Here is a 21,083-nt window from a genome sequence, read left to right on the forward strand (position 1 = left end):
ATGACATTCCAGACAAATACATCCTGGCATTAGAGCAAATAAACTGCAACTGAACTACATGTAAAGTCTGTTGGTTTAAATTTGAAAAGATGGATATTGTACGGAAACATTCTGTCTATTTGACTTCAGTATTAAGTTTCAGAATTGTTGACAGCTTATATCTTTGATAATTGCAAACATTTTAAATGCAAACTATTAATAGTCACTAGTGAGTTTAGATATCAAAATCTTGATTTGAGATATTATTGTTTTGTTTTATACAGAGTTTGAGAATAGCAGTCATCTGTTACTCCAATAAAAACAACAATTGTAGAAAACTTATTCTTATCATTCAATAGTGTACAAGTACTTTTCATCCACTATTAATCGATAAGCTAGAATGTATCATCAAAGCTTCATATTTACTGTACTTCCAATATAACATGAAACATATCAAAGGTTAACTAAACAAATTAAAATGTCACTGATTTTGCCTGACACAAATGTATATATATACACTTAAAGTTACAAATTTAACCAATCTGGTTTTGTGGTTTTGTGATACGTTTTGAACGACGTAAGATTTGTTCTTTGTTTGGCTGGTGCTCTGTCTGACTGTTCTGTTGAGTTGGAGTGATTTTCTGAGGTGATTGAGATGTATGTTTCTGTGATGTACTTGGTGTGTTTTGCAAGTCTTTGTCTGTTGAGGTGTCTGTGATTGTGATATGATCTCTGCATATCTGTGTTTGGTACCGTTGGTTTGAATGGCTCCAACCTCAACCTGGAATCTACATGCTGTACCATCTTTCTGATCTGATCAACATGCCTTTTCCACAGAAAACTATCAACCGCAACCTGATAAGTCACTGGACCAAGGACTTTGGTCACCACACATTCAGACCACCTTCAGATCAGCATTGATCCGAAGATCAAGAACCCTTACTTGTTCTCCAACCTCAAACATCCTCACTCTATCTTTCTTGGGAGCTCTCTTCTGTTGTAGCTTCAAGCCTAAATCTGGTCTCACTTGACTCAGGCGTGTCCTCAACTCTCTCCCCATAAGCATCTTGGCTGGTGTTTCTTGAGTAACCACATGAGGAGTGGTTCTGTATGACAACAAAAACCTATCCAACTTCAGACGCACATCACCTTCATCTGATCTTGCTTTCTTCATGGCCTTCTTGAAGGTTTGAACAAAACGTTCCACTTCCCCATTAGAAGCTGGGTGCTTCACGGCAGACTTGATGTGCTGGATTCCATTCTTCTTCAAGAAGATAGAAAACTCCTCTGCAACGAACTGGGGTCCGTTATCCGATACCACTTCCATGGGAAGACCATGTCGTGAAAATAGACTTCTCAGAACTCTAATGGTATTTGAAGCTGTTGTAGATTTCATGGGAATGACCTCTGGCCATTTACTGTGAGCATCGACAGCTAACAAGAACATCTGATCCAAAAATGGTCCAGCAAAGTCAACATGTACTCGGTGCCATGGCTGTGAGGGCCATGCCCAAGGATTCACTGGAGCTGCAGATGGTAAAGTCTGCATGGCTTGGCATGGTGCACAAGATTGTACCAATCGTTCAATATCCTGATAAAGACCTGGCCAATACACATGCATCCGAGCAAGACTCTTCATCCTCACCATTCCTTGATGACCTCGGTGGAGTTCTAAGATGTATTGCTGCAGACACTCTGGGATAATAACCCTTGTTCCCCACAAGAAACAACCTGATTCCACTGTCATCTCATCTTTCTTCCTTAGCCACACATCGAAATCTGGTGATATCTCGTCTCGACGTGGCCATCCGTTCAGGACAAATATCCGAACTCTTGACAAGGTCTTATCCTTCTCCGAGGCCTGTCGTATCTTCTCGGTTGTAATCGGCAAGGACTTCAACTTTGCCTCATTCGTCTTAGTAGCCTCTTCAGTCCACTTGACGACAAAACTCATCCTGCTGGCTCTCAATCTTTCCAGAACTGGGAAGACGTGACAGAAAATCAGCATTGGCATTCTGCTTAGAAGTACGATATTTAATTTCGTACACGTATCCTGAGAGCAAAATAGCCCAACGTTGCAACCGTAATGCTGCAAGCACAGGAATCCCTTTCTTTGGTCCCAAGAGAAAGGTCAATGGTTTGTGGTCGGTCAGAAGTGTTACCTTCCTATTACAAAGATACTGATGGAAAAATCTCACACCGTAGACAATGGCAAGTGCTTCCTTTTCTAGTTGAGAATAATTTGTCTCGGCCTTAGTCAACTTTCTGGATGCATAGGCAATGGGTGCCTCAGCTCCTTCCGTCACATAGGAGATAACAGCTCCTATCCCGTAGGGTGACGCATCCACTGCGAGAGTTACCCTTTTTGCTTGGATCGAAGTAACACAATACTTGATTAGAGCTTAGGATCTTCTTAACCAAGTCAAAGGCTTCTTGGCATTTGTCTGTCCAGACAAACATCTGCTTACTGTTCTTCAGCTCATCTATAGGTTCCAAAATAGATGCCAAATTTGGAATGAATTTTCGATAATAATTGACAATCCCTATGAAGGACTGTACTTCAGAGACATCTCTAGGCGGGCATGCTGATGCAATGGCTTCAACACGGGACGGGTGTAACCCTTCTGCATCTGCAACGTGCCCTAGGTACTCCACCGACTTCTGAAGAAATACACACTTGGACTGCTTCAGCCTCTTTAAAACCCTTTCCACAAACCTCTCTTCGTCTATCGACAATTATAATCTTTCTCTAGACAGTCTTCTTGACAAGCTAGCACCTAAAAAGACTAGGGGTGTTATCAAACCTTCAAGTCCATGGATGACCGAGGAAATTCATGCAGCTAAGTGTCGTAGGAGACGCCTAGAGCGTAAGTGGAGAAACACAAGAAGTGAAGAGGACCGCAAATTGTATAAGAAACAGCGTCAGGTTGTTTCTCAGGAAATTGAGCAGGCAAAAACAAAATACTACTCAGAGTGTGTTGAAGAATGTGAAGGCAATCAAAGACGTCTTTTCACTGTAGTAGATACTTTGCTTCATCGTAAGAAAGAGTCCGTTCTTCCGGTTTCCTCTTCTGACCAGATACTGGCTGAGGATTTTTGCCAGTTCTTCTTTAACAAGGTCACCAAGATACGTGATGACATTGACGCTGAGCTACAGTTAGAACAACATGTGCAGCAATGTGAATCATTGCCTGTTCCATTGATGACTGACTTTGCTCCGGCTTCTGTAAGTGAGATCAGGAGGGTTATTGTAGATTCTCCAGCATCGTCTTGTGACCTAGATCCAGTTCCTACTTCCTTGATAAAAGAATGCATTGATGACTTTGCTTCATATATTACAGACATTGTCAACAAATCTCTTCGGAGTGCTACTTCTCCAGCATCTATGCTCCCTTATATAACATATTGTAATGTCGTCTGGGCAAATTGTGGTTCTTTTAAACTCAATTCTATCTTTAAAATACAAAAAAGAGCAATCCGTATGTGCACATGGTCACATTACTTGGCTCATTCTGACCCATTGTTTCATAAACTGAAAACTTTAAAAATATTTGATATCAATACGATTCAAGTAGCCATCTTTATGTTCAAATACTTTAATAATAAACTTCCTCCGTCCTTTAATAATATGTTTAGGTTTAACAGGTTTTGATCATTCCTACCCAACCCGCTCATCAGGAAACAATCTCACCAACCCTAAGTTATAAATAACTCCTAAATCAATTCGACATTATGGTCCTGATATTTGGAACAACTTTCCAGACAATATTATACAGATATTGACTGATGCGGTGTGTAATATAAACATTCTTTGGACCGCCTAACGTTAGATCTATACCAGTTCAATCAATCACTGTGAATATCATAAACATGCTGCACGCATCGTTAGGCCTAAATTTATCTTCATCATTAGAGGCTATCTAATATAACAAATATTGACTGATGACATGTGTAAAAAAATTCTTTGGACCACCTAAAGGATTAATATTTTCCCTCGTGATCATATTTCCCTCAGCGCTGCGCACTTCGGGAAAATACAAATCCGGCGGTCCAAAGAATGTTTATATTACACACCCCATTAGTCAATATCTGTATAATAAACAATACTTAATAAGAAATATCAAACATTTGAACGCCAGGGACAGGAAAAGGTGAACTACTGTGGCATGAAGCCCCTGTACCAATCCAATGATTGATTTACAAGATATATCAATAACTAAACAATAATAAAGTACTCGTATTATAAAGTAGTGAAGCATGCGACATGAGTGATCGAAAACAATATGTGATATACATGTACATAATATATTTCTTTTTTTGATGAATTATGGGTAAACATAAGTCATAACCGTATCCCCTCTACAGTTAAGAACACAAAATTTAAATTCAAGAGGGATATAGATATACTATTTTTGGAGTCATATAAAGAAAACCAAATACATATGTTAGTGAGTTCCAGGAAAGCCTTGTAGATGTTATGAATACATTGATAATTGATTCCCTTAATTGTATCATAATGGGCGACTTTGATATTGATTTAAATGTTTTACCTGACCATGTCACTGAAAACCACATTTCTTTCTTGCAATGCATCGGATAAGAACAGATAATTTCCTCCCCTACTCGAGTATCCATTACTCGTCAATCTATTGATCATACATGTATTTATACTAATATTAATATGCACGAGTGTGATAATGTGAATGAAGCATATTCTCATTTCGTGACAATGTTTTACAAACATCTGTGATAGACATGCACCATTAGAAAAAAAATCGAAGGGAAAAAAGTTCATAAACCATGGCTTTATACAAATAAAGGAGTCATTAAAAACTAACCACAAGATGTATGCAAACTTAAAATGTCTCCGGTTCTGTCCTAATACGATCTGCATGTTGTCCGCACCGAACGCCGACAAATTTATTTAGATAATCTTGTCCTAGGACAGTCCTAGGAGTGTGCTAAGACAATACGCAGACAGTCCTCATCGTGTCCTAGGACAAGATCATTTGCATAATCTTTTACGGAGATTGGTTGCGGACAGCATGCCGAAATGACAAAAGTAGCTTCCGCAACCCTTGTCTTGTCCGCGCCCTAGTGGAAAACCGCCTTAATGAGTGAGTTATGACCACATTTGTCTCGTCTACATAGCGGAGCGACGATGGCGTCGTCCACATTTAAAACCAAGGTTAAGTTTTTTAAATGTCATCATAACTTAGAAAGTATATGGACCTAGTTCATAAAACTTGAACATAAGGGTAATGATGAAACCTGAAACCTACATGCAAGCATTCTGCTTGAGTTTCAGGTCACACGACCAAGGTCAAAGGTCATTTATTGTCAATGAACTTGGACCATGTTGGGGGAAACAATATTGAAATCTTAACAAAGGTTAAGTTTTTTTAAATGTCATCATAACTTAAAAAGTATATTGACCTAGTTCATTAAACTTAGTCATAAGGCTAATGGTGTATTACTAAAGATCCTGCCTGACTTTCAGGTCACATGATTAAGCTCAAAGGTCACTTCCATGTAGGGTCAACGAAATTTGGCCATGTTGGGGTTATTTCAGGAATTGCCATCATAACTTTAAAAGTTTATAGATCTAGTTCATGAAACTTGGACATAGGAGCAATCAAGTATCTTTGATCATCCTGTGCGAGTTTCAGGTCACATGACCAAGGTAAAATGTAATTTAGGGTCAACAAACTTTGGCAATGTTGGGGTTATTTGTGACATTGTCCTAACTTTAAATGTTTATGGATCTATAGTTCATGAAACTTGGACATAAAAGCAGCAATGTATCCCCGGATACCATGTGCGTTTTTCAGGAACATGGCCAAGATCAATGATCATTTAAAGGTCTTTGAACTCATGAAACAAAAAGGGTACTCAAGTGTGAATAATTGTTTTGCACATGTCTTAGGTCATAACCAAGGTCAAATGTCATTTTGGGTCAATGGACATAATTCATGTTCAGTGTTTCTGTGAATAATTATTCATTAGCTGTTTTCACAGGCAGCACTGCTGCTACATGTATATCGAATCGCGTAATGCAGGTGAGACTGCCAGAGGCGTTCCACTTGTCAGTGAATGGCGGCTATCTTGAAAATAACCACTTTCCCGCATGCAGATATTGGTAGATTTTATGGATGTTATCCTGAGGTCAAATAGAACCAGAAACAGTTGGAAAATCTTTTGTTGCAATTTGTTTGGGGTCAACCCCTAAATCGACCCGACTACTTTTCTTCCAGAACCATAGTTTTGCCCGAGTTTATTGCATCAAAATTCTCAGACTTGGATGAGCTTTGATTTGAAGACTCCCTGTTTGAATTAATAAAAATGAAATAATAATATTAAAAATGATAATCATGACGATGATAATAATACCAGTGATGAAAATAATAATGACGTAATTATGATAGTGTATTATTTCTGTATTAACATGTAAACAAAGCAAATTTGCACCGAGGGACAGTGAACAACAAATTGAGTTGAAATTGATTTGAATTGGAAATATTTGTATGGTGATCTTATACATCGATGAATAATATTTTGTAGTAAAACAATAACCGGAAATGATAATGTATTTGTTGTAAAAAAGAATACATCAAAGTCAAAGTCAAAGTGGCAGACGTAATGTTTGGTTAAACCCGAAGCAATTAGATCCGGCTTACTTTGACTTATTTCAGAACGGGGGAGGGGTGCGGATCTGGAAATTTTATTTATTGTTTGATATATTTATTTTAATTCATTTAGATATTTATTAATATAACTCATTTTTCATTTATTTATTTATCTATTTGGAGGGTCTTGAGCCCATACCCGACTCGGCAGAGGTTCAAAAGTGTATCTGGGGGGTGGTGCAAAATCCATCATCCCGTCGAGATATCGGCGAATGACCGCTCGTTCGTAATTAAAATCGCAGGAACATCATCTTACTCATAATCTGTAACAATATTCTCATTTTTTTCATCTGGCTATAAATAAGTCATGATAATTTATACATGGAGTCATCGATATTCTCTAATTCCTTAAATGAAACATTTAAAATCGCCTGTGGGTAAGCCAGGACGAAATGGTTCGCAGGAATATGCCAGAATGATTATCAATGTATTTTAGGGGAATTGCAAGACCCTCCCGAAGTATAATGTGCGAATTATTACCCGGGAGGACAAATGGCTAAAATAATTTTGTCCACAGTCGTGTTTGTCGATTGATGTTCATGGCGGGGGGGGGGGGGTGTATAAAATCTTTATGGGACAGACATGGCATAGGGCACGATTTATTTTTAAAACAATGCGAGCGAAGAAACCGAATAAAAAAATTATGGTAGGTAAAAAAAGTCCTTTTCTTTCTTTTCTTTTTTCTCTGTAGTGAAATTACAATGGCCCCAAGCTACAATTTGTACGCCAGCGGGTGGGGGGGGGGGGGTTGGGGGTCGAGATATTTCTTATGACTTAAGTTTGGAATCTATATGTTAGCTTTATTTTTCTTAAGTCTAGGTCCAATATACGTACATGTTCAATGTTGATGATGCTAGGCGTAAAGCGAAAACTGATTTTATTTCTTTATTTTTTTTAAAAATTATTTATGTATATATATATATATATATATTTGGGGGGAAACATACCTGAAAACGAGTTCGTTTGTGGACACCTGTCGGTTTTCAGGATCATTTCCCTCTTTTGTACCCTCTTTCAAATATCAATTCTCTTTCTTTGTATGTTCTCCACTTATTTGGTTGCGGGGAGGGTAAATTTATAAAACAAAAGGACAATGTCACGTATAAAAGCATAAACATCTGCTTCATCCTGGATTTTTTTCATCTATCCATCTGTTTCGAACAATATTTGAAAGGAATGGTTTCATTTAGTAGCAATAAACAACGAAAATCAGAGATAAAAGATTATCATCGTACGTGTATACGACAATCAATACTCCTTCCTCATTGTAACGATCAGACACGTATTTGTATAATTTATCATCAATAATATTACTATATTTTTATTATTAGGGGGATCATAACACATACCATTCCCCACCTGAAATATTGGGGGATATATCCCACATCCCCCGTGATCGGCACTCATGCATGTTCACAATCTTGTTACTGCTCTCAGACCTGTTTTCACTTATTGCATGAGCCATCAAGAATTAAATGCTTCCTTATCTTCATTGCGTCTTAGACTGTGTTATTGTTATTCATTTTCACCATATTTTCAACGCTTTCAGATTCACGATACGAAGAACTTCTCGTACAATATGCTTAATGAAAAATAAAAAGATCATAATTACTTCTGCAGGTACTTACCCCTTTTCACAGTATCGACGGTACAAGCAAATTATGATCGCGAAGATAATGGTGAAAGTCAAGGTGACGCCAATCGCTATGCCCACAATTATCTCCACTCGAAGAGTGACGTCGATGATTACTATTTTGTGAAATATAAAACGAAAAATAAGATTGATTTGCTCCATCATTTAAGACATGAAGTTAAGTTTTCTTCTTAAATATTCAAACTATTAGTAAATGTTAGGGGAAAATAATGATGATAATAAATTGGTACTTATATAGCGCATAATCAATCAAAATTGCTCTATGCGCCTTATACAAATTGCTCTCCAATATTACAATTACACTACAACAAAAATAAGTAGGTTTTCAAATGTCTTTTAAACGATTCAAAAGAAGTACATAATCGAAGGTGGATTGGTAAACTATTCCATAATATGGGACCACAAAAATAAAACTAGCCCCCCTTTGAAACAACAGTAGGAAGGTGTAGAATCGTAGTGTCTTCATTAGAACGATAGAGATAGATTGAGATGGTGAATGTAAAAAAAAATCGATTCAACGATATTATGTACATATAATTATTTTGCTTTCCGAGGATATTTTACTGGGGCAGTAAGCTTGGCTCTTTCCCGATAAATCTAGATAAAACGCGCTTTATTATATCCCACAACTTCTTTTCTTGGAGTTCAATAATTTAAAAGTCATCGTTCGAATATGAATAGCAAGATAAAAACAATAAAATAATGATGCACTTTCTAATTTATTGTGGGCAAATGGTTTATGACTTTCCCCATCTTATCATAGTTCTACTGACCGTAGCAATTTTTTTTGCGTTTTTGGACGACGAATTTATATCCTTTCCACTTGGATATAATGCTATACATTCTATAGAAAACGAGAGAATCTACATCATGTCAACACGCACAAGCATGACAAGAGTAAAATATGCGCACATAATCATAAAAAAAAAATGAAATTTCTAGTTGAAAGGATCGTAGTTTTGTTAAAAGAAAGTATTCAAACTATATACACTTACTTTCCATGCATATTCGTCCTTGTAAATATCTTGGAACTCCAGCATCCGAATATCCCTCATTGCATGAGCAGGTATATCCACTTTTACCTGATTTATACAGGTTGCATTTATACTACAATCATCAATTTGTCTCATGCACTCGTCCATTGCTGAAAAAGGATATAATTTAAAATGAAATTAACATTCCTCGTGGAAGATTAAATATGATGGATTATAGTTATTACAATGGCGATGATTATTATATTTTCATCATCATTACCAGTATGGCTACTATTAGTTTTAGTATTATATTGATAAACTTTTCGTTATTATTAGACTATTTTTGTCGTGATTGTCCTCTTTATGATTATTGTACATAATTATTATTCATTATCGTCACTTTACTCATCTTCATCCTCTTTGTCATCAGTGATATCAGTATTATGTCCAGTTACGTTCCTGAAAGGGGGGGGGGGGGTCACGAAGATAACTTAATAGTAACAAAGCCAGGTGGGTTCTTCGAGCTAGTTTCCCTCCACACGATGACGATTTTTTTTTATTGACGAAGGAGCTTAAATAATATGTGTGTCTAATACCCTTTTCATAAACCTTAGCCGCTAAGAGTAATGCGGATAATTCAATAAAAATTGCGTTCACAAACTCCGAAAAATAAGCCGCATTATTTTTACAAGCGCCCATCCTGAAAAAGGCGGATAATCGTCATGACAACTGGACACGCCCCTCCGTTGTGGTTGTGTTGGAAAATGTGACCTTGTGACCGCACCATGGCAATTATCCGCATTATTTGGAAATGCGTTCATGAACTAAAAATCTTGTCCCGTTGCTGCTATTATGCGGATAATAGCAGCATCAAAATAATGCGGATAACTCTGGTCCTCCTCCAATTTTACGACCAAATTATGCTGCTATTAGCGCATAATTGGGTTTATGAGAGAGAGCGCGTACATCGCAAAAAAATATTTCTTCTAATGTGAAGCGCACGAGCTCTAACCTTTCATTAATTTTTATCAAAAAGTGTGGTGTCTCATAATACATCAGTCGACTCTCTGTCGAAGCTTGTAGTGTAAGTAGTGTAATTTACGCATGCAACCGCGAAGATTATTTCATCAGGGAGATTTCGCAACCACAAGGTAAACGCTTTCTGAATGTAGAGAATCTATTGACAAAAACCTTTTATAGCAAAGAGGTCTTTATCGAAAAGTAAAATTACATCGTCATTTCCTTAAATGAATCTCTACCAACGTTAAAATGTGAAAAAATCTTCAGGATATTAGAAATGTATAATTTTACAGGATTTTTTCTAAGTGTAAACTTGTTTTTTGATACGCACTGTAGAATACGCCCCTGTTGCAACTGCGAAAACTCCTTAGTCTCTACCTTCATGCAAGTTGTCAATGGGATCGTGCGATCCGTGACCAAGATCTTAGGGGGGGGGGGGGGGGGGCAGCATTATGCATGGTCCCAGACACATAAAGGGATGCTCCAGGCTGAAGATATTGTTATATATAAGAATAATTGTAAAAGAATTTTAAAAGCAATTACATTCATCTATTAGTTATTTCCCTTTAAGGATAGCCAAGAATTGTAAAGAACATTCAAGAATGTCTTTTTATTATGCAGGCCTTGCCTATTTAAAAGGCCAAGGAGTTTTATTGTTGAATAGGGAAAAGCCAAACAATAGAATTGTATTGGTAGTGGAAATGAATAGGCTTAGGTATTTTGTTTACACTGTTGATTTCAATGAGGTCATTCAAGAGTGTTCTGGATTTTGACTGCTCCTGAAAGGAGAAAGTTCTTTTGGAAAGCAATGCTAGAACTTTCCATTATAGTGAATTCTAGAACACTTGTAATTAGTATAAAGCTGCAGATTTTTCAAGATGATCAACACATCATATTAGATCACACCATCACATCATATGAGAGCAGGAGATCACATCACATCATATGAGATCACTTCACCAGATCAGATCAGAGCAGTTTATGCATCAACGAACTGTTTGCAGTTATTTTGAGAGAGAAATTATCAGTTCTCATCGAGATCATCAACATCATCAACCTGTTCAATGAACACGCTTCAACCCATGGATTGCTGAAATTGACTGTTAATCATCATCAACATCGTCTTCACGGACATTTCAACTCGTTGCAGTGACTCTTATTATTCATCGGACTTCAACATCAGTTTCATCATCGCCATCATTGTGAATTTTCGCCAGTCAACTGGGATTTTTATCATTTGGATTATTACTTGGATATAGCATCATCACTTCGGGATTTTACATCGGACACTTCAAGAGATTTATGTAAGATCATTATTTGTTTTATTTATGTATAATTATTTCCTGTAATATAAAAAAAGGAAATTTAAATAAAATTTTTATTGTTATTTGTTGCAGTATCGTAACAATATTTATATTTCAATATAGAGTAAAATTCACAGAGCAAATGCTGAAATTTTGATAAAAATCGGATAACAAATATCGAAGTTATTCAATTTTAAAGGGTTGCATAATATTCTGGTGAAACAGTTCTAGGCACGTCTTCATGAATAATCATTAGGTGGGCTGATGATGTCATATCCCCACTTATTCTTTTGTATTTTATTATATGAAATTAGGTTTATTCATTTTTTTCTACCAAGAACTAAAACAACTTGATTGACCTTGAACCTTGAAGAGTAATCCCTTTCAGCAGCTTCAAAGCTACCCGGGATGAAAACATTCTGTGTATCAGTGCGAAGTGCCATGGTGAGGTGATTTGAAATTTCACTTATATACATTAAAAGTGAATGTACACCGTGCAAGTCAAAACTGCCTCTTGGTTTACAGCATAACAGACCCAACAGGAGGCTGCATCGCACGGATGAATAGCAGTGCTGCCTCTCTAAATACAGCTGGGCGTATTCTTATGACAGCAGGTCTGGTAGATGATTCCAAATTTTGACCGTAGTCACCGTATGTGGGAAGAAAGAGAACTTTATATGCATCAGTGGTTGTTTTCGGGATAGCATATTTAAAGGGGAATCCAGTCTTGGCCATACAATGTTGTGTTGGGAAGGAGAAAAAATTAATTAAACAGAATGGTGAAAGTTTGAAAGAAATCGGACAAGCAATATGAAAATTATAGCTGCTTTAAAATTGAGATCACTAATAATATGTAGATTTAAAAATTGGCAACTGTGTAAGTAAACTATGTCAAGGGACAAGGACTACTTTTCCATATGCCATGTACTTAATTATCAGGGATTTGTGGTTTTCTCCTAAGTACCATTCCCGGCAATCTAAATATAACCCATGTAGTATATTGTTTTATGTCATCATGAAAGAAAAAATAATTTGAAATAAAACTTTTGGAGGAAATGACATTTTAGCCATTATATGTAATTGAGTACATGGAAGAGTAGTCCTTGCCTTTAATACATCAGAATGACATCCCATATGCGGCCAATTGGAAGTCTCCATGTGTAGTAGTGATATACCAATATCTTTCAAACATTCATATTTTTCTTGTTGTTTGTCTAATATCATTCAAACTTTCAACTGTCAACTTGTCTGATTTTATTCTTATAAAAACAAGTTTTTATTTTTAAGGCTGTGATAATGGCGTCCAATATAATGTGGCAGGACCAATGGTAGGATGAAAAGGTACAACTAGATGATGATAAAATTTATAGAAGAGGGTACACTGATCAAGAAGACGGCGTGTATAGAGACTATCCCATCCGAGTGCAGACACAAGGGCTGAGGAAGATGTTTAGGTCGTGTACACTGTAGTTACCAAGTACAAAGCGAGCAGCTGATCTTTGCACTTTTTAAATTAAGCTTACAATTGTAGCTGTAAGTGGGTTCCATGCCTCTGATGCATATTCCAATTGTGGACGGACCAATGCAGTGTAGGCTCTTGCTTTCACCTCCTTTGGTACGTAGTGACAGGGCCCTCTGGATAGAATGCGACTTGCTTTGTGTCTTATTCCAACGTAAATCCGCAGTAATCGTCACACTTATAGGTACTTGTATTCACTTGCTCTTGGCATGAGATCATTACAAAGGGAGTAATCATAGAAGCTAGGCACAGGTTTTTGAGTTATTTTTAGAACTGCATGCATACTTCTTCACATTGAATTTAATCAACCAGGTTGAAGATCATTTGGATAGTTGCTGGAGATCCTGTTGAAGAATGTGATGGTCTGTACTTTGTGAAATCTCTCTATAAATAACACAGTCATCAGCAAATAGCGTCATACTTGACCTCATCTGATCATGGATGATATCTATGAATAATAGAAAGACAATTGGACCGATCACAGAGTGACTTTGTTCCATCAACTACCACAGCTTGTCATCTGTTGGAAAGGAATGACATGATCCAGTTAACCTGTGATGCCATAATACAGGAGCTTTGAGTGTAACCGTTGGTGAGGTACTCTGTCAAAAAAACCTTCTGGAAATCCACAAAGACAGCATCAACTTGCCCTCGCTTAAGGATGACAGAACTCCAGCCATCAATTGCTGACGTTAGTTTGGTAACCGTCCTTGCTGTGCATCTGTCAGGATATTATTAGATGCAAGGTGCTTTGAGACATGACTAAGGACAACATGCTCCATGACTTTAAAGCATATACATGTGAGTGAAATAGGGCGATACTGTGAAGGTTCACTTTTGTCACCTGACTTGTATATTGGAGTAACAAGCGCTTGTCTCCAGTGTGATGGGGGTAACACCGGAGTTGTAGCTCAGCTGGTACGAGAAAGAGAGGGCAGGAGATATTTCTTTGGATACAAGTTTCAGGAGTCTTCGTGGGATTTCATCTGGACCACATTCTTTGGATGGATTCAGCTTTCTCAACTGCTTTTCCATACCAGTCCTATGGAAATGTAGGCATCCTATTGGTGGGTATTGAGAGTAATCCTTAGATGGCAAATCTGAAAGTGGTCATTAAGGGCCTCTGCATTTTCTCTGGATGTAGCACATATCTTGGTAGTTGTGCGTGGAAATGGTATTCAGATATTCAGTATTCCAAGGAATTCAGAGAGGCAGCTTTTTGGTGTATGACAACAAGACTGGTTCCAGTGATGTTGTTCACGTAGTCAGAATGAGCCCTGTGAACAAGCGTACCCACATGATTCCTGAATCTTCGGTAGGTTTTCCAAGCAGCAGTATTACGCTGTGCTTTTAAAAAGCCTGTCTCTTTCGCTCATTTTTCTCCCGTTTAATTTCAGTTGTAATCCATGGTAGATGTCGCTTTCCTTTGCTTATCTTTGAGGGAATAATCTCTTTCAAACATCTATTTAGGAAGTTATAGATCATCCTACAGTTTGTTTCCACATTTCTCTTTTCAGGCTCAGAAGCTTGTTGAAATTTCGACGGTAGCTTGTTTGAGCTGCTGCATGTCAGCTTTGTCGAAGAGATTAATCCTTCTTGAATGTTTCGGTTGATACTTTGGGGTGGGCGAAATGTTGAATGTCAAGATGTAATGATCGGAGATTACAGGATGCACTTCAACATTTTCTACCAAAGCAGAATTAGATGTAACAACATGCAGGTCAAGAATATTTTCGGATGAAGGAAGTGTAACATCTCTGACAATCTGGAATAAGGAGCTGCTGAGAAATACATCCAATAGCTTTTGGTGCATGGCCGTGGTAGGAGGATAAGTCGTAGACTGAGTTTCCCAGTTTATGTCTGGATGATCGAAGTCTACAGCTAAGACGACATTCGGTTGTCTCCTGCGACTTCTCATGAATTTCGACAGGGACTCTTCGAGGCCTGAGCCACTCAGCAGCCTGTTGTTTGGTGGACAGTAGTAACAGCCAAAGAATGAGGGACTTGGACCCGAAATCTCTATAGAGCATCATGGCAGTTCACAGTCACCTGAAAACTGAGGACAGTCACTAACTGTGAGTGTATTCTTAACTGCAATAAATACACCACCTCCATATTGATTACTGTCCTTTAAAAAAACAACACATAAATCATGTGGAAGATAGAGTATGAAGGAATACTCTCGTCTAGCTTTGATTCACATCCCATTATGATATCTGGAGTATGGTCTGCAATAGCTGATTGGAAGTATGTCCTTTTACATTGCCCTTGATACCATTACATTCAAAGTCATTACTTTGAAGACCTTCTGACGTTTTCTGGAATGTGCGTTGGAGAGTGCAGGTCAGGGGGAATGCAAAGAGTCCCAGCAGGGCTTCCTATATAGGCGTAGACGTTAGTTCAGGAGCTGTAAATCTTCATCAAGATCCTGCAACGTAGAGAGGATATTTCCATTGGAGAGATCAGATGTATCCAATGATGTGTTTACTGCGTCATTGGTAGAACCACATTTAATACAGTTCCAGGCAAAGCTCCTTGATGTATTTGCATGCTGTTGATATGACTGCAAAGAGATACTTACGCACGAAATATGACACCAGTGATTGCAGATATCACATGATATTGCATGGTCATTTTCTTGCACGTCATTACTACACATAGCACATGGATTTTTCTGCACTGAAGGACATGCATTCATATCCACTTGACCACAGCAAGATGACCCAGCGATGTTGAATGGAAAGTCATGGTAAGGACACGTTGGAAGACCCTCGGTCTATGGTATGCAGACAATACTAGCATGGTTGGACTGTCAATGCTTGAAACTGTACATGACCTTAAAGCTGACTGTATAGGGGAACAGTCTATTGTTATGAGTCAGGTGTACAGCACAAAATGCTATGGAGAAAGCAAAAAAACATGGGATTGGACTTTCTACGGCGATCCATGTTGACACTCTAATCGAAAAATGCATAAAATATATTTGGAAAGTCAGGATTAACATGTCATTAGTAAGCATGCATAGTAATACATCACCGTCAGCAATATGACAGCTGATAAAGTGCATTATTGCTGCAACTTATTTCATCATAATGGAGACACATCATTTACACATATATGAAAAAGTGAACCAATCATGATTTCATGTAATATCGTATGAAAAGGGAATGTGGGGATGTGACATCATCAGCACAGCTAATAAATATTCATGACGTGTACGACGTGCATATAATTGTTCTCACAAAAAAATATTGCTACACTTTAAACTCAATAACTTTGTTATTTATTATCCGATTTTGATGAAATATTCAGCATTTTGCTCAGTGAATTTTATTCTATTTATTTCGATATGAATATTTTCAGCCTGGAGCATCCCTTTAAGATCGCAAAATTTAGGGTTAAAAAATTATAATCCGGATACCTGGAAAAGGCCCAATGCAGGCAGAAACCTTATAGTAAGTGTTGATGAATGCTACATTACGTCTTCTGCTCTTTGCTTTACGCTCCAACTGTAGTCTCCCAGTTATTCATTCATTACGAAAATACCCACCGTATGTTTGAATCTTTCAAAATCTGCACATGGTGCACAACAGTTATTATTTCTCTCCCCCCTACTTTTGGACATGCAAGAATTGAATTTTCGAACAATTTTCCAGTGGAATGGATATTACTTATTAGGGAGAGATATCTTACGTTTAACGGCAAGGGATGACGAATCAAATGTAAAATTCCCAGTGAATGCACTATCGGATTTCGATAGTTCATCCTGTATTGTTTGATCGACGGTTGTGCTATTCTGCGTTGAGTTTTCAACAAACTTCAAAATGTAGTTGACTTTGATGCTGCCTTCACTGAATTCAAGTACTTGACATCCAACATACTCCGTATCGTTGTCGTATAAATCGTTAATCTGTATAACATAATATAATAATGTTATTATTACCCAATCTAATCTAAATGCTGAATGCCTAGCAGGAAAGCAGAAGGTCCCGTTTGGTATGACTCGGCCAAGGATCGAACCCACGACCTTCATGGGTTCATGAGTTGGACGCGCTACCACTGGACCACCACGCCCGGTGCTTGCTAGCACCATCAAATGAGTCGAACTGTGTGCTTATTTGAATTTCTTAACCGGATGGATAGCGCGAGCTAGAAATTTTTGATATTCAACACTTTTTTTGTAATTAGGAACAGAATCTTACTAAAACAAGTAATGAAAACTGAATCGGGAGAAGAAGAATTTTGTTCGTATTGACTTGCACAATGGATTTTAAGTCCTATGTTATCCAATTAAACAATCAATTGTCTATCTCACTCAACAGCCACTGCGAGCTTGAGTGAAATTTTTATTTTCATAAATTCACATGAAATATTTTCCAATTTCCAATCTTTCCCCTTCCTTCACTTTTCTTGCTCACTTTTCTTACTTTTCTTCCTTTATCTTCTTTCACTCCTTCCCATTTTTTGCACCGCCAATAGAGGAGGGGCGAAGCACCCTGGATTCACAATAAATCAAAGCATTAACTCATTCCTATTTAATATCTGTCTTCTTTTCATATTCTATTTTTCATTCATACTAAAAAAGCTTTCAATGGACAGGAATGCTTATTAGAGAGAAGTTTATTTCTAGACTCACAAAAGGTGTATCTTTTACGAAAATGTTGCAGCCTTTTCTTTCGTGAAAGGTGATAAACATAAAATGTAAATTCTGGTAATCAGAAAATAAAAGTTTGTTGCACCCGTAGCTAAGAAAAAATAATATCAGTTTCTTGTCTACGAGCGAGCGATTTTCTAGAGCAAGAAAAATTGTTATTTTTTTTAGGGTAGAACCAAGCATTGTAAAGCAGTTTGAAACCTATGATGCACACTTATAGTCCCGGGGGCCACTTCCATTGACGAGTGGATACCATACGCGACCATGGGGTCTCGAAAAGCACCATAAACACGTATTATATTCTGAAAATGCACCCCTTAACAAGTATGGGCGTGTGAAACCCTACCCCTTAACAAGTATTAGAAACAAAACGATACCCTTGTAGTCCAGGGGCTGGGAGAGTTTATTCAGCTGATCGGGTACAAAAGGTATGATGGTCCCAAGATGTTGGCATGATATCAGTGGTCAATAAAATGTGTTGATGCCGGGTCGCGCGTTTCCGTTTTACACCCTAGCGAAGGCGCTGCCGGCGCATATCCTGTACGGAAGGCCGAGAGGACCCCATTTTTGTCGGCCATCTTGGATTTTTCATGAAAAGCAATTAATTTCATATTTTTGCACAAATAAGGGAAAAATGTTAGATAAATACACATTTCACATTGATTTAGGCAGTAGAAATCAATTGCAAGCGTTTTCTGGACAGTCCGGTTAATATTTGCTTAGATATAGGGAAAATATTTCCAAATGTATTCCCCGATATTGCGATAAAATGACACCAAAAAGTAACCTCCGTCACTAGTCACACGAGTGATACCGACTTCAACGCGCTCGCTAGCTTGCCTTTTAAAATAGTACAATAGACACAATCGGTCTTGCCTCGCCTTTGTTGATGTGACTAGCACCCATAAATGCATGTAATGAGCGTCGCGATAGAAAAGTGTATATTACATATATGGGTAAGAGGGCAAAAGGAGTTTTTTTATTTTTAATTTTTTACATATTTAAGTAACTTTTATGTCAATGAAACCCTTTTGGAAAAGTGAGGGGAGAGATTGCTCTGCATGTCGCAAGCAATTACATTCGGACACTTTGAAACATAGTCCCGCAAGAGCCTGTCGAAGGTACCCAACCCTTATCCGAAGCTTGACTACTAAAATATCTTGCCTTTTGGAGCCCTTAATGTGGCAAAATGATGCTTCGGTTAGGTTAAAAAAAATTTTTTTCTTAAAATCACTTGGAGACGAAAGAGTAGGCTTTTCTCTATCAGCTACATTTAAAGAAGTGAGGGCACAACAAAGCCTACCCTCTCAGGGGGGCTGCCCCAAGTTACCCGACCCCTTTTTCGTGTTTTGCCCTTTTCTTGGAAAATTCGTCATTTTGGATCCACATTGATGAAAAAAGTGTTTCTACTATGTAGTGAAACCACTTTTATTTTTTCAAATCATTTGAAGACAAAAGAGTAGACCCTCCTCTATCTGTTACTTATAAGGAATTACTGGAAAATCAAAGCCATCCCCGTCAGTGGGATGCCGAAAAACCATTCCCTTTTCCGTATTTTGAAAATTTATGGAAAAATCTGCATATTTGGAGAGCCCCCACTGAGGCTAAAGGGTGTTTCTTGTAAAAAAAGCAATCATTGTAAAACTGCATGGAGACGAAAGAGTTGCCTTTCCTCTGTCAGTTACATATAAAGAGGTACTGATACAGCAAAGCCTACCCCCGTCCGGGGCTCCTGAAATTACCCACCCCTTATCTGTATTTTACCTTCTTATTAGAAAATCTGCGAATTTGGAGCCGATATTAAGGCCAAAAGATGTTCCTTCTATATAGCAAATCACTTTCATTGTCTTAAAACCACTTGGATAAGAAAAAAGAATATTTTTTTTTCTATCTGCTACATGTAATGAAGTGCTGGCATATCGAAACCTACCCCCTCAGGGCGCGGCTGAAGTCACCCAACCCCTATTTCGCATTTTAACAATTTATTGGAAAATCTGTCAATTCGGAGCCCCTACTGAGGCTAAAGGGTGTTTCTGCTAAAAAGTAATCAATTTTCATAGCCTTAATCCACTTGGCGACAAGACAGTATCATTTATTCTATCAGTTACATATAAAGAAGTGCTGCTACAGCCAAGCCTACCCCCGTCAAGGGCTCCCGAAATTACCCAACCCTTTTCCGTATTTTACCTTTAAATTAGAAAATCTACGAACTTGGAGCCCATATTGGGGCACAAAGATGTTTCTCCTGAATATTTTTCTATCTGCTACATTATAACGAAGTGCTGCCACATCGAAGCCTACCCCTTAAGGAGGCAGCTGAAATCACCCAACCCCTATTTCATATTTTGCCCATTTCTAGGAAAGTTCGCCATTTTGGAGCCCCATTCAAACAAACGACGTTTCTGCTTTGCAGAAAAGTAACTTTTATTGTTTTGTAACTCCGATGAGTAAAAAAGGTAAGATTTTCTCCATCAGCCTGATTTGAAGGCTCGCTCGCACTCTGGAGCATACCCCGTCATGGGCTCCAGAAATCACCCTCCCCTTTTCCGTATTTTACCTTTTTATTAGAAAATCTGCGAATTTGGAGCCAACAATGAGGCATAAAGATGTTTTTCCTAATCAGCAAAACACTTTCCTTGTCTTAAAACCACTTGGATGCAAAAAATAGTATTTTCTCTATCTGCTACATTATAACGAAGTGCTGCCACATCGAAGTCTTACCCCCTCAGGTGGCAGCTGAAGTCACCCAACCCCTATTTCGTATTTTGTCAATTTCTTGGAAAATTCGCCATTTCGGAGCCCCATCGAGACCAACGGCGTTTCTACTTTTCAGAAAGTCACTTTTATTGTTTTGTAACTCGTGGGAGACAAAAAGGTAGGATTTTCTCCATCAGCCTGATTTGAAGACTCGCTCGCACACTGGAGCATACCCCGTCATGGGCTCCCGAAATCACCCACCCCTTTTTCGTATTTTACCTTTTTATTAGAAAATCTGCGAAGTTTGAGCCCACATTGAGGCACAAAGATGTTTTTCTTAATCAGCAAAACACTTCCATTATCTTAAAACCACTTGGATGCAAAAAATAGTATTTTCTCTATCTGCTACATTATAACGAAGTGCTGCCACATCGAAGTCTTACCCCCTCAGGTGGCAGCTAAAGTCACCCAACCCCTATTTCGTATTTTGTCAATTTCTTGGAAAATTCGCCATTTTGGAGCCCCATTGAGACCCCATTGGGCTTGGGGATGAAAGAGTGGGCTTTTTATATAAAGAAGTGCTGGCACATCGACAC

General features: G+C 38.0%; 1 protein-coding gene across 1 annotated transcript; it reads right to left on the reverse strand.

Annotated features, from left to right (window-relative positions):
* Positions 1-874: 874 nt before the first annotated feature.
* Positions 875-1,993, reverse strand: LOC121427938 (uncharacterized protein K02A2.6-like). The gene has a single exon (XM_041624514.1). The coding sequence runs from the start codon at positions 1,991-1,993 to the stop codon at positions 875-877; it is 1,119 nt and encodes a 372-aa protein (XP_041480448.1).
* Positions 1,994-21,083: the final 19,090 nt, after the last annotated feature.

This window comes from Lytechinus variegatus, chromosome 14 (genome assembly GCF_018143015.1).
Source record: "Lytechinus variegatus isolate NC3 chromosome 14, Lvar_3.0, whole genome shotgun sequence".
Lineage (NCBI taxonomy): Eukaryota > Metazoa > Echinodermata > Echinoidea > Temnopleuroida > Toxopneustidae > Lytechinus > Lytechinus variegatus.

Coding starts and splice junctions, on each gene's coding strand:
- LOC121427938 (XM_041624514.1), bottom strand. CDS start 1,993: ATGCCAATGCTGATTTTCTGTCACGTCTTCCCAGTTCTGGAAAGATTG.